This window comes from Puma concolor, chromosome D2 (genome assembly GCF_028749965.1).
Source record: "Puma concolor isolate L17-30 chromosome D2, mPumCon1.1.hap2, whole genome shotgun sequence".
Taxonomy (NCBI): domain Eukaryota; kingdom Metazoa; phylum Chordata; class Mammalia; order Carnivora; family Felidae; genus Puma; species Puma concolor.
In genome coordinates, this window is record NC_141677.1 from 9,602,655 (window position 1) to 9,618,244 (window position 15,590).

Here is a 15,590-nt window from a genome sequence, read left to right on the forward strand (position 1 = left end):
CTAATACAATGATTTTTTCCTTGGTAAGCTTTATTTCTTTCTTAGTTTTAATTATGACTATCTTATGGAATTAATGGGAAATAGAAAAGATTCAACTCATGTAATAAAAAACATTTAAGGTACTTGCAGAAACAGAGAGAAGAAAATTAATATTTTCTGTTCTCGTAGCCCATTACATTCTCTTCTAGTAACCTCAGTCCATTCAAAAGACTTATTCTTTTTTTTTTTTTTTTTTTTAATTTTTTTTTTCAACGTTTATTTATTTTTGGGACAGAGAGAGACAGAGCATGAACGGGGGAGGGGCAGAGAGAGAGGGAGACACAGAATCGGAAACAGGCTCCAGGCTCTGAGCCATCAGCCCAGAGCCCGACGCGGGGCTCGAACTCACGGACCGCGAGATCGTGACCTGGCTGAAGTCGGACGCTTAACCGACTGCGCCACCCAGGCGCCCCAAGACTTATTCTTTTTTAAGGCTCTACCCACTTCCAAGAAACTTCTGTTCCGCATGTAACTTACTGACTATGTTACAGACCATCAGAATTTGGCCAAGTAAAAGGGGATATTACATGAAAGTCTTTCCTCCTGCTAGAAAGCTGCCCCATCCCCCTGGCAAGCCCCTCCCTGTCCTGGGATGTCAGCCACCTGGTCAGGAAGACTCTCCTTGTGTAGGTCCAAATACACGGTGGGTCTGAAATAACCGGAGGTGGAAAGGTTATTGTTTAAAAAGTACTTGAGGGGCACCTGGGTGGCTAAGTCGATTAAGTGCCCACTGTGGCTCAGGTCACTATCTGTCGGTTAATAAATTCAAGCCCTGCATCGGGCTTTGTGCTGACAGCTCAGAGCTTGGAGCCCGCTTCAGATTCTGTGTCTCCCTCTCTCTCTGCCCCTCCCATGCCCTCTCTCTCTCTCTGTCCCTCCCCCACTCACACTCTGTGTGTGTGTGTGTGTGTGTGTGTGTGTGTGTCAAAAATAAACATTAAAAAAAAAGTACTTGATTTTTCTTTTACATTTGGTGGGGGGAGACCCCAGACTCCAGGTGATAAACGTCATCCTGGTTCTTTGGAAATACCACCACCACACCTCTAGTCAATGGCCAACATCACCAAATCCCCTGTCTCTAAAGCTCTCCTGTGCTACAAGAAATCCTGAAATCCTGACACTTAGCAAGAGGAAGAACATCTAATCACAGGGGAAAGACATCTAACTGCAGGGAAAACCATTCTTTTCACATTTATTTATTTTTGAGAGACAGAGACAGAGACAGCGTGAGCAGGGGAGGCGCAGAGAGAGAAGGAGACACAAAAGCTGAAGCAGGCTCCAGGCTCTGAGCTGTTAGCACAGAGCCTGATGCGTGGCTCGAACTCACAAACTGTGAGATCATGACCTGAGCCGATGTCGGACGTTTAACTGACTGAGCCACCCAGGCGCCCCGGGAAAACAATTCTTTTAAAGAAATTCTTGACAGCTCTGTTGAACATAATGTGCCATTTCTGCATAAAGGGTATAAATAAGGCCCATATACCCAAAGTATCAAATAGCCAGAAGACTTTGATGGCACTTCTCCCATTTCTTCCTCTTGCATGAAGATTATCTGCAGGGTCTCTTTATTTCACTTCATTTCACTTCACTTCACTTCACTTCACTTCACTTCACCTCACTTCATTTTTATTGTTTTATTTTATTTTATTTTATTTTATTTTATTTTATTTTATTTTATTCTATTTTATTTTATTTTACATATGTTTTTGAAGTTTAGTTAATATACAATATTATGTTAATACCTGTTTATTTAAGTTAAAAATTTTTGAGTCTGTGGTCTTTATTTCCAGAACAGTACCAAGTAATTTCTGACTCTATGTGATGAGGACCTTACAAAAAAAAATAAATAAAATAAAATAATAAAATAAAGTAAAATAAAATAATAACAATGCAGACTAAAAGCAGTCATTGTCTAAATCAAGGGTTTGAAAAATTTGGAAATTCCTTTAAATACATTCAAGAATAAAACCCTTTGAGTTTTAAGGCTTGAATATTTATGATACCTTATGTAATTTAGACATAATATGTATGCCTTATTATTTTAATTATTATGCTACACCTTATTTATTTTCCTTCCAGTTTAATTTTAAATACTATGCTTTTAAATATATTGGTTTAGTACCGACATAGTAGGGACTTCTGTTTGGAAAGCAATATACAGTAAAACCTTGGTTTTCTAGCATACTTCGTTCTGGAAACATGCTTGCCATCCAAAGCACTTGTCTATCAAAGTGAATTTCAAAAACCATTGACTCAGCTGTGATCATGAGATGTTCAGTGTCATGTATGACTTGTATTGCAAGACGCTGCCCATTTATCAAGTTAAAATTTATTTTTTATTTTTTTAAAATTTTTTAATGTTTTATTTATTCTTGAGAGAAAGAGAGACAGAGCATAAGCGAGGGAGGGGCAGAGAGCAGGACACAGAATCGGAAGCAGGCTCCAGGCTCTGAGCTGTCAGCACAGAGCCCGACGCGGGGCTCGAACTCACGAGTGGTGAGATCATGACCTGAGCTGAAGTCGGACGCTCAACTGACTGAGCCACCCAGGCGCCCCTCAAGTTAAAATTTATTAAAAATGTTTGCTCATCTTACAGAATACTCACAGAACAAGTTACTGACAATCCAAGGTTTTACTCTATTTCTTTTTATCTGCAGCTTATTGTATTAGTTAGAACCATAACAATAGAGTCTGGATCATGCATTTAGCTTTGCTTTCCAGCCACACAGAACATCCCTATACCCAGCCAGGCATCTTAAAAATATGGGCCTTTGGATCCAATGGCTTGAATGTGCCTGGAAAAACAGTCACAGTCTATGGTAGGTCTTGTCTTCTTAAACCCAATGGCTTCTCAGCTTTATTTTTCTCCATACATTTATCACCACCCAACATACTATATATGCTACTCTTTCCTTATATAGTTTCTTACTTTTCTTTTCTCTTTTTTTTTCTTTTCCCAAATACAATGCAAGCTTCCTGAGAACAGGTTTATTTCTGAGACCCTAATATTCAACTACCATTGTAATATGTAGTTTCCTGGACAAAACACAAGGAGAGCATAATGGACCTTAGTTGTCCCCCACAAATGTATAGAATGAGAAGCAATTTCTGTCAATGGCAGGGGCAAGTGATAAAACAGCTTCACCAGTCACTTGGGTTGGGTCCACATGACAAGCTGTTGTATTCAAACCCACTCTTTATAATCTCTTTCTCAAACAACTGTATTTTTCTTATATTTATCAAGGGCATTCCCAAGTAGATAATTTTATGGTGAGCATTTTTCACAACGCTACAAAGGTAAGAAGACATGTATCATTTTTTCATTAGTAAACCAAGCACCTCTGTGCTGCAGATGTCTTGCCCTCTGTCCTGACAAGTACTGGGGTTCCTTTTATCTGTAAGCCTCACAGCCCTCAATATTTATTTTTGTTCCTCAGAAATATGAAATCATAGTACTCATCACGGAACTTTGATTTGGCTTGCCAATAGACAAAACACCACATTGAAAATCCACAGCATTAGACAAGGTCCTCATTTGGCATTTTGTAGATCTCTGACATCATTTGTTCTATATTTTCCATTAAACTGAAGGATACAATTGGAGCTTTCAAAACAAAGCTCGTCAACTCAAATGGAAGCATAAAGAAGCTCAGATATTTCCAGATAAGAGTATGAAACGTATAGATAACAGAAGGATACTCAAAAATTACAGTTACAATGAAAATTGTTAATGTTTTCAGATGCTCGAGGTAAGCCAAGCATCATATTGAGAGGTTTCTATGTGTTCTGTCTTTAAATCCTCTCTTTCAATACTTTATATTTTCCTTCCCAGTTGACAGTTGAGAAAACTGAGGGTTAAAAAGTTAAGTAAATGGGGCATCTGGGTGGCTCAGTTGGTTAAGTGTCCGACTCTTGATTGTGGCTCGTAAGTACAGAAATATTGGAAGCTCTGAATGAAAAATGAAGCAACGGAAATGTCATCTCATCCCTCCGACTCTTTCCAGGGCCAAGAGATTTTTGAATGTCTTCATAGATAGTGATAGAAGACACAAGTACCTACAACCTTACTTAGAATGGCACAGAAAGGGGCCTGGGTGGCTCGGTTGGTTAAGCATCCAGCTCAGGTCATGACCTCATTGTTCATGGGTTCAAGCCCTGCGTTGGGTTCAAGCTGTTAACGCAGAGCCTATTTGGGATCCACTCTCTCCCTCTTTCTCCGCCCCTTCCCTGCTCTCTCTCTCTCTCTCTCTCAAAATAAATAAACTTAAAAAAAAAGAAGTTAAGTACGCTGCTTATGATCATACAAAGAAAACCAGGTAGAGAGCCAAATCCAGACCCGAAGGACCCCTTGGTTTGAACTCCGAAAGTATGACACAAACCAAAGACACAACAAGACAACATGTTGAACATACTCCCAGTCCTCAGCAAAGGGAGGGCTGAAACTTAGAGACCAGACCACAAAGTGAAGACATGCATCAGTAACTGGGTATAAAACAAGGTAGAGGTAGATACACTTGCAGGGGCTGTGCGTGTGTAAAGGCAAATTTGTACTTTCTCCATGGTGGTCAGCAAGACGGTCACAGAATTCTGCCCCTAGTCCTTGTACTTTTTGATCCACTGTGGCGTTTCTAGCAGGCCACGTGGCCTTCCCCCAGGTCCAACCCCTACCCCCACTCCAGCTGCTCCAAGCCAGTAATCGAGCAATGGCAGACTACCAGGCAGAATCAGCTATTCTGGGGGCGCCTGGGTGGCTCAGTCAGTTAAACGTCCAACTTCGACTCAGGTCATGATCTCACGGTTCGTGGGTTCGAGCCCCGCGTTGGGCTCTGTGCTGACAGCACAGATTCTATGTCTCCCTCTCTTTCTGCCCCTCCCCTGCTTGTGCTCCGTCTCTCTCTCTCTCTCAAAAATAAATACACATTAAAAAAAAAAAATTAAGAATCAGCTATTCCGGCCCGACACTTAGGCTCGGAGCCTTTCTCCAAACCGCACTGCCCTCTGAGGCTCCCCCATCCTGAGACTCCTTCCCTGCTCCCTTCACAGATGCCAGACCTGCACTGTGGTCTCAAGCTCTCCCCACTCGTCCCTCTTCTGTCCTTACCTTCACTGGCTTCTCCCCCAGGGAATCTCTCCTACATCTAAATCCGTTTTGGTGCCTGCTTCCAAATGGACATATATTTTCTCATGAGAGTAATAATACTTTAACTCTTCTAGAATCTTCACAGTATCTAAGATTATTTAATAGAATGCACAATCAATGTGTTAGTTTGTATAAGGCATAATTTATACCTATGTGTACCCTTCTGTTTTTAATGGCTAAATTTGTTCATTCCTTTTGGAAGATATCTGTGTTCTTTGTGTGGAAATAGAAGTGAGCAACATCTTGTTTATAACATGACATAATGTGTCTGCGTGACAATTTTGTGCAAAATTGTACAAAGATGCACCTTTGTCATTTAAAATGAGAACCCTGATGGTGTGGCAGACATTTGCATTCATTTGGATGAAACCACATTAAAGAAGTCGACCTATTCCCCAAGGTAGGCATTTTAGCTTAGCTCTTGCTACAACAACACTTGGGATAGCAACAAACCCATCTCCATTTATTATTCTGAATTCGCTATAATTTCATACTGACAAACATCATGAGGTAGGAATAAAAGATCACTAGTTAAAATTCCATTTTCTCTCTCTCGTTTCTCAGAAGCAATGCCGAAATAAAACGGAGAAGTTAAATTATCTTGATGACACCATAGCGGGCCTGAAGTTTTTTAGGCTTCTGGAGCTGTTTCCTCATTCTCTTAGTCTCTTTTATCAACACTACCCCGCATCAGTTAATTAGAAGCAAGCCTAAATACAGAAGAAGTCTGTGTCAGCTTTTTAACTTTCACTGCTTTCTGGAATCGGAATGACTTTCTTTGTAAATATAACTGTCAGGTATTAATCTAGAGTTCTGCTACAATTTATACTCCCTTTGGGTAACGAATTTGATACATGCATTTATTCTTTGTTGGCTGACATCAGGCACTGGACTCTGATTGATTCTATATTATTATGGGGATCTTACCTCAGTGAAATATCTTGGCTACAGTGGAAATTAGTATTAGAAATATTGGAATATATTTAGTAGCTCGGTGGTTCTTCTGGAAGAGATTCTTAAAATAAGCCCACCTTTCGGATCTGGGCTTAATGAAGCAATTAATTTCCAGAATTCCTGAGGTCTTTTTCTTACTATGGTGTCAACCCCCTGGAAATGGCATCAGTCACTTATTGTTGCAGATATTCATGGATGGGTAATGAGAGTACTGTTAATTATTTAACAGTGAACTATATAAACTTTGTAAAGAAACAAATTGTAACCAGCTTCTATAAAAGGCCAGTGACTTCTGCTACATTTATGGAATCCAAACCCACGCTAAACTAATTCAAACGCATGTATTCACAATTATTTTAACATGTGAATTTTCTTTCCTTCATCTGGCCTAAATCAGGGTAGAATGTGATGTATTTGAATTATAATACGTGGGCATCAGTTTGTGTTGCATAGTTATGGGAAATGGATAAACACCATTTTTTAAAGGATGGGCGTAATATTACATGGAAACTATATTTAAGCAAGAATGTCGTGTGACAACGAAAAAGGTACAGGAAAGTGTGTTCAGATTTCACATTCTCTTATTTCAAAATGTACTGCCTGTTAATCAATGAATAATTTTGTTTCTAAAATCTAATAGAATAAGTATCCTAAAACATAACATTCAATTTTAATAGGCAATAGAATTTAGGAAAACAAGATAAAATATTTTATGTATTTAGAGTTCGTTCTGAACACTCTTAGTCATATATTCTGCGGTGTGAAACGTATTTCATTTTTCCATCCCTTTGCTCAGTGTTTTCCTACTGGTTACCAAGTTTATTAAAAATATCTTCTTGGGGCGCCTGGCTGGCTATGTCAGCAGAGCCTGCGACTCTTGATCTCAGGGTTGTGAGTTTGAGCCCCGTGTTGGGTGTAGAGATTACTTAAAAATAAAATCTTAAAAAAAAATATCTTCCTGAGGTTAACGATCTTGCTTCAGTAGATTCTCTGATTTTTGACAATGTTCCAGGCAGTGTTTAAAGCGCTCCATATCTGTGAATTCGTTTAATCTGTATGAGATCTGTGAAGTGGTACTCTTCTTGTCCCTGTACCCCAGTGAGGAAAGAAGGGTACACAGGTTGAAGAAAGCGGCCTGAGGCCACACGAAGCTGGATCTCAATCCGAGACGTGTCCTCCTGAGCCCGGTCTCTAGATACTGTGAGAGGCCAGCCCTCCACATTCCTGACTTAATCGATCTTTTCTTGCCCACATACTCATTCTTGGCAACAATGTTGGTATTGTACCATATAACTTACAAATTCAATTCTGCAGAATTATAAAAGTCAAATTCAGACTGCTGTGGTGTGCTTCTTAGACTCACTGAGCAGTTGCTGGCCCTATACTTACAATGCCCACATTTAATATATTGATATTGATGGCTGAACACTGATTTCATCCATCAATTCACTACTGTAATGCGATTTTTAGGATCACATCCACAGACACTCTAATTTTATAAGTAATACTTCAATACTGCCTTGAGAAGTGTCCTTAAAAGACTTAAGAAGAGACACTTAACCACAGATAAATTATTACATCTTATAATTCCACTTGATACAAACCAAACGTGTAACCAACATGGACATTTATAAGCCTGAGTTACCTGGGACGGTCACACCAGCTGTATGGGATTCCCTTGCATTGTCAAGAAAGTCTATACTTTTTCTCCAAAGATATGTTTATATCTAGCTTCACAGAATCTTTCTGCTAAACACTCATCATCGAAAGTGAAACGGGCGCCTGGGTGGCTCCGTCAGTTAAGCATCTGACTTCGGCTCTAGGTCACGATCTTGCAGTTTGTGAGTTCAAGCCCCACGTGGGCTCTGTGCTGACGACTCGGAGCCTGGAGCCTGCTTCGGATTCTGTGTCTCCCTCTCTCTGCCCCTCCCCCCACTCACGCTCTGTCTGTCTCTGTCTCCGTCTCTCTCTCCAAACTAAACATTACAAAATTTTTTTAATAACAAAAAAGGAAGTGAAATAGATACAAACTCACTTTTCATGACCATATTTATTCTCGACACAGCTAACACTGTCTAGGGGAGGAAATCTGTTGCGGGACGTAACAAAGCCCGTCCGAAATGTAACACGTCGAAATCACAGGGTCGTTCAATGAAGTGGCAGAAAAGGCAGCCTCTGCGTATTTTTTAAGATCACTGACGATTAGAATCAAGTACAGAAAACTGTGACAGAATGCAAACAAAAACCAGAAATGCATAATTCATTCTCCAAATTTTAGCTCCCCACTCACTTTCCTGTGCTAGGTTAGGCTCTGAGCTAGACCCTGGGATTCATAATGAGCAAGACACGGCTCCCGTCACCTAGAAGTCTGCAGTCTCAGAGTGAGCGAGACGAGTAAATAAATTGTGAAAAGACGGCGTGATGAGGGCCGCTGTCACAGGAGGAGCCGAGAAAACAGGCCCCAGAGCGGAGCTCACTGGCAGACGAGCAAAATGCTGCCGTCTCCCGAGGGGCCCGTTTGGCAGTATGTTTCCAGAGTATGAAACGTGTACACATCCCGGAATTCCTTTTCTAGGAATTTGTCCTGCGGAAAGAATATTAGATGCACACAAGAGTGCTTTGCTTGTCAAAGCAAAATATTCTAAACGGCCTCAATGCACAACAAAGAGAGGAAGCATTACACTAATCGCACTCTAACCTGTGTGATGGAATATCGGAAAGGGATTACAACCATGTTTTCTCAGAACACTGAAAGACACGATCTAAGGAGAAGTGGAAAAGAGAATGTAAACATACACGCACATCGGTTCCCAAGTTGGTTTTCTTGCGGTTGTGTATTCTGGAGCGGTTAGAGTCAAATACAAGGTGAGTATACTAAAATAATAATGTTGTGGGGATTTGACAAGATAAACTAAACTGAGCTGTCATAAACTCTCCTAACTTATTTATTTATTCATTTATTATTATTTTTTTTAACGTTTATTTTTGAGAGACACACACACAAACAGAATCCAAAGCAGGCTCCAGGCTCTGAGCTGTCAGCACAGAGCCCGAAGCAGGGCTCAAACCCATGAACCGCAAGATCATAACCGGAGCTGAAATCAGATGCTGAATGGACTGAGTCACCCAGGCGCCCCACTAATTCATTTATTTAAGTGGGTTTGTATAAGGTTAAGTTGGTAAAATTATACTAAAATACTAGGGGTATTTATCTCTTTTCATGGAGTATTGGATCATATTTATTTTCACTTTTTTATTTCTGTATTTTTATGCAATGTACTTAAATTAATTTTTTCAATTAAAAAACTTTGTAATGTTTATTTACTTTTGAAAGAGAGAGACAAAGCACCAGCAGTTGGGGGGGGAGCAGAGAAAGAGGGAGACACAGAATCTGAAGCAGGCTCCAGGCTCCAAGTTGTTAGCACAGAGTCCAATGCAGGGCTTGAACTCACGAGCTGTGAGATCGTGACCTGAGCCGAAGTCAGACGCTCAACTGACTGAGACACCCAGATGCCCTTTAAATTAATTTTAGAAGCCAAAGATGTTTTTAAAACAAAAGAAGAGGTAAGTAAAAAGTAATAAGAAAAGCTTTAGAATGGAGGGGGCGTCTAAGATGGGCCCAGAAGGATGACAAGTGCTTACCTAGGAGGGAGCAGGAAGGCATCCTTGACAAAGTCAAGGACTTGTGCAAATGCAGAGCCATGAGATGCTTTAGACAAGTGGGACCTACTTGGTTGGAGGGAAATGTAAAGAATAGTGGCGTGAAAAGGCATAAAATGCATAATTTGCCAAGGTTCCTGTATTATTAATAGGTCCAGGGCACCCATATTTACCATGTAACTCTGAGTTAACAGAGATGAGAGCCTCAACTAAGCCCCCCAGTAATTTAGTTTGCTTAAGTGGTCATCTACAGAAAATGTGGTATACATTTACAATGGAATATTACTCAGCCATGTAAAAGAATGAAGTCTTACCATTTTCAACAATGTGGTCGGAAATAGAGTATTATGCTAACCAAAATAAGTCAGAGAAAGACAAATACCACATGAGTTCACTCATCTGTGGAATTTAAGAAACAAAACAAACAAGCAAAGGGAAATAAAGAGAGAGGCAAACCAAGAAACAGACTCTTAACTATAGAGAACATAATGGCGGTCACCAGAGGGGAAGTGGGTGAGGGGAATGGGTGAAATAGGAATTAAGGAGGGCACTTGTGATGAGCATTGGGTGTTGTATGCAAGTGCTGAATCACTAAATTGTATACCTGAAAGTAACATGACACTAACACTATATACTAACTACAGTTGAATTAAAACAAAAATGTAATTAAAGAAAGTGGTCACCTACCTAACACATGGCTAAGCAGGGACTTGAATTTAGGTCTTCTTACTCCAAACCCATGAATCTTTCCATTCCGTGTTCCTACCCTGCCTGTTTATGTTACAATTTTACACACACACACACGCATACACACACACACACACACACACACACACACACACACACACACACAGACCTACACACCCAGAAAATGAAAATTCATCCTAAGTAACAGAAAGCTGAGAAAATTAAGTCTAGTTAAGTGAATAGTGTAATGAACTAAATTTCTTGTCTAGGTGTCATCTATTCTAATTACTACAAAAGAGGGGAACCTGGGTGGCTCAGTCGGTTAAGCAACTGACCTCAGCTCAGGTCAAGATCCCATTCACGGTTTGTGGGTTTGAGACCCACTTTGGGCTCTGTCCTGACAGCTCAGAGCCTGAAACCTGCTTTGGATTCTGTGGTGCCCTCTATCTCTGCCCCTCCCCCCCCCAAAAAAAATAAATAAACATTTAAAAAATTTTTTAAAAATTACTACAAAAGGGGGCGCCTGGGTGGCTCAGTCAGTTGAGTGTCCGACTTCGGCTCAGGTCATGATCTCACAGTCTGTGGGTTCGAGCCCCGTGTCGGGTTCTGTGCTGACAGCCCAGAGCCTGGAGCCTGCTTTGTATTCTGTGTCTCCCTCTCTCTCTGACCCTCCCCTGTTCATGCTCTGTCTCTCTCTGTCTCAAAAATAAATAAACATTAAAAAAAATTTTTTTTAATGACTACAGAAGAGCACCTGGAGCTATCCGCAAAATTCCACACCATACGCCCTCCAACTCCTTCACTTCTATCTTGGGTCTAAACATTGGACCCTAGATCAACCGGTAGGAAGGAGTATGAAAAAATACTATTTTAATACATTACACGTCTTTCTGTTTTTAAAATCTCCTTCAAGCTCATATAATGACCTTTATATTCACCTCCTCTGCAAGGATTCTGTATGTTGAATTGTCTTGTTCAGGTTTTTGTGCAGCAATTTTATTTTTTTTGCTCTCTTTTTCTACATCATCAGCGAAAACATCCTTTCCTTAAAAAAAAAGATGGTGGAGATTGCATTATAAAATACCTATATAAAGTTAAATATGCTAAAATTATACTAATAATGTCTTTGGGGTTTGACCAGATAAACTAAATTGAGCTGTCATAAGCTCTCTTAATTTATTTGCCCAGCAGAATTGTAAATGCAGCAGAAAACAGCTTCCTGTAATGTAAACAGAACTTTCCATGTACTGCGCGCAGGACAAGTTTATTTAATGTAATATATTACACTCACCCATCATTGCTACCTTTCAGTTTATACTTTTATGGTAACAAACGGTTATAATAAACAGAGCCGTTGTGTTAAAAAATCAAATAGAAGGGTCAGCGTTCATCCTGTAGTTGAAAAGGATTGGATATTCCTCAACTTTATAATTTGTGATATTAAAGACTCACAGACCAGAGTATTTTAAGACTAGAAAGACCCTAAATTCCTGATATTGATCCATAGAGAATTTTGGTCTAGATTTTTTTTAAAACTAGTCTATCCTTTAGTATCTCTTTCATGGTTTAGCTGAGTGGTAAGCAGGTTGAAAAAAAAAATAAAGATTTGCCTGTAATAACATTATTTGGGTGTTTTATAGTATTAAGTATTACTAATGCCTCTGTCTTCTTTTAAAATTATCTTGTAACAAAAGTGATATATTAATCATGACAAAGAAATCTGTGAGTATATCATTTTGAGTGTTTATAAAGGAACATTTATTTCCTTTGTAGACAACTTAGGTAACCTTTTCTTGTATGAGGTAAAATTGGGCTCAAAATTTGTTACAAACTTGATAAAGTGTTCAAGTTCTAAAAATCAATTACCTTTGATTCACTAAATTTGAGATATCCTTTAATGAAATACCTGCTAGGCTCCAACCTATTAATAATTTACTAAACATATTACTCTATGTGTAATTTAATTTTTAAATTAAAGTGAATGCTTTGACTAAAATGCCTACGACTTTGATCTAGCAAGTGAATTACATAGGACCATCATATGCATCTTTCAGAACCAAGAGCAGAGTAGCCAGTGGCTGCTTTAGGAAAGATACATTTCTTGAACATTTATTATGTGGTGAATGCTTTGCTAAATCTTACTCCATGTCGTTTCATTTTGTCCCCCCAAATCACTTTTCAAGGCACCTTCTTCAGTTTAAACACAAGGACACAGGGCCATAGAGAGCTTCATTTGCCCAGGACCTTGTAATGGTAGAATAGCAAAATCCGGACTGGAATCCAGATATGACCGGAACTGCCACTTTTTTTCAAGAACAAAGTGGTGGGTTGGGTCCACCTCCAATGGTGTGGTGGGGATGGAACCAGCATTGAATGATGGCGCACCAAACCCAGTGAAAAAACAAGAGTATATTAAAAGGAGCGCAGGATGCCAAGAAAAACACTCTAATTCACACTGTCAACTCCAATAATGTCATCTCAATAAACAGATTCCAATTTTAAGGCCCTTCTACTTGGACACAAAGCTCCTGGTCTAATACGAAGCATTTGTAAATTTTGTTTTGTTTTGTTTTCCTGGCACTTAGCTGCTTTCAAAGAAAAAAATGCATGCAATTTTTTCCCTCCGGAACTTCCTCTCTGACCTTCCTTCTCTCTGTCCCCAAATTCTTAGAATATTGTAAGGAAATATATCTAGAAACTAACTTAGAAAACTACTTTACTTAATCTTTTCCTTCCACATCTTTTTTCTTGTATAAAGATTCTTAAGACTTTTTCCAAAACAATATTTTCAATATTGGGCAGTCATGAAATCTTCTTGTTTAATCTCTAAAATATATTGCCAGCCTTATCTAACTTACAAGTCATCCTAAAAAATCAAATGGAAATCATTTAGTGAATATTTTAAAATACTAATTAATGTTAATCTGGTGATGAAAATGATTGCATGCATACATACTCATAAACTAGATTCTAATTAAACATAATTTGTAAAATGTGGAAAACCCGAAAAAAGTCACTTATAGAAAAAAGTCACTATTAGACTTTTTTTTTTTTTTTTAGATCAAAACATTTATTTTGTGTGTTACAAAAACAAAAATAAATCCAAGCTGCTAATGAAATAAACATATTTCTTTTTTAAGTGTCCCATCCTGGGTTCTCCATCCTAGAATTTAATAAACAGTTCAAGTTTAGGTTGCTTCAATACTTCTGGATGCTATGAAGTCTCCATCTTATAACCATGTTTCTCTAGTTCAGCTCGTAACTGATTGGAGAAGTCATCCTCTACATTGTCATCATCCCAATTATCCTCCCAGACATGTGCATCTTCATCCTCATCCAAACCAGCCCAGTCTTCCGCAGGGAACTCCTCGAACTCGTCGTCCTCCTCCAAGAGACCCAAATCTACTGGCTGCTTTTTCTCTGACATGACAACGCTCCGCGCCAAAACCCTCCCGGGCCAAGAGCAAAGTTGGAACTCTCACTTTTCTTCACCCCAAGACCCAATACAACCACAAAAATAGATCCTCTCTCCGTTTTTAATGACCATATTTTTACGTACATAATTTTTGTGACCTGCTTTTTCTTGATTTATTCATTATTGTTATGTGGGTGATTTCCATGGTGTTAAACAACATTACTAACATCCTTCTAAAAGGCCCCTTAGAACCACTGGTACCTAGTCACTCCCCCTGTCTAAATGAACATTTAGATGATTCCAGTCTTCTCCTACTTTAAATACGCTGAAATTTAGATGCACACTGCTGTCACCATACTTTATTACATTTCACTAGAATGGTCCATTCAGACTTATACATTGCCAGGCTGTTTTTTCAAGGGATTGCACCATTTATACTCTCATTGGTAATGCATGAGTGAGCTCAGTTTACTGCACATTGACAGCCACTGAAAATGTCTTAAAATTTTGTGTCTAGTCTGCAAAGGAAAAGTTAGGTCATAATGACTTTAACTTACATTTCTCTGATTGCTGTTTAAGATGTAGTATTTTTGTTCTTGTTTAGATGTGTTGACGACTCTTTAGCAAATGGCTGGCTATCCACATTGATCACTAATCTGTGAGCTGTCCACTAATTTCCTAACAGTTTAACTGACATTATATACTAAATACAGTTTCCTTTTATTTTGCTACAAGTTACATTCACAGCTTAATCAGCTCCAAATGAGATTTCTTATTTTGCATAAAGGTTATAAATATGAAAGCATTCAATTCTATTTGTCTTTGTTATTTTTTTCTGTCTTCAAGGCTCAGAGAGTGTTTGCCACTTAAGATGTTTGGTAATTAACTCAATTTTTTTTTTTTTTAATGGATCAGTACCCTGTAGTTGGCTGTTCTACATTCCTCCTCCCACTGGACTGTTTCTGGCAGGCTTTTTCTTTCATCTCTGAGTTCCCCAGTATCCAGTAGATAAAACTCCACATTTCCTGATTTTATAGATGGATGAATGGATGGATGGATGGGCAAGGATGGTAATAACACCGGCTAATGTAATTTGACTTCTTAAGCACTGTTCCAATCATGTTTATAAATACTAACTCCACGATGCATTAAAGTTTCTAGTCTTAACCACACTTATATGACAATTTTGGAAAGAAACTGAAATCCACCTCTAAGAGCCTGCTCTTCTAATGAAGGGCCATTAGAGAACCCTTGTCAAACTTCTACCTCCACCCTGTGTCTTGGATGATGGCTGCACTGCCCACTAGCAACTATAAAATAAAGGTGTGTACAAAGTGCCACAGCTTCTGCTGTGAATGCACTTTCTCACACTTAAAGCTCAGATGCTTTAGTCTTAGAAACATGTCTGTCGTATGGATGATCGCACTCCACTGAGTTTCCGGCATCTTCTTTCCTTCATCAGTAGAAAGAAAATAATGCTGTCTCCTTCATGAGGTTGCTATGGAGAGTAAATGGGACAGTACTTAAGGCAATGCCAGGCACCTGGAAGAACTCCATAACATTTAGCCATTATCATCAACATCATTGTCAGATCAGCTAGCATTACCCAGGTTGTCACTCCTTCTCCTCCGCCAAGCTAGACAAATTTCTGAAAAGTAATTATTTCATGACTATACAGTTCAACTTCCCCAACTT

General features: G+C 39.1%; 2 protein-coding genes across 4 annotated transcripts in view; both read right to left on the minus strand.

Moving 5' to 3' along the window:
- CHRM3 (cholinergic receptor muscarinic 3) overlaps positions 1-15,590 on the minus strand; it is a 524,164-nt gene that overhangs the window by 456,355 nt on the left and 52,219 nt on the right. The window lies entirely within an intron of this gene.
- Positions 13,523-13,984, minus strand: SEM1 (SEM1 26S proteasome subunit). Its single transcript, XM_086679552.1, has one exon. It carries the CDS (start codon positions 13,905-13,907, stop codon positions 13,695-13,697), a length of 213 nt encoding a protein of 70 aa, XP_086535678.1. The 5' UTR covers positions 13,908-13,984; the 3' UTR covers positions 13,523-13,694.

Excerpts from the sequence above, each read along its gene's own strand:
- SEM1 (XM_086679552.1), bottom strand. The coding sequence starts at position 13,907 with ATGTCAGAGAAAAAGCAGCCAGTAGATTTGGGTCTCTTGGAGGAGGAC.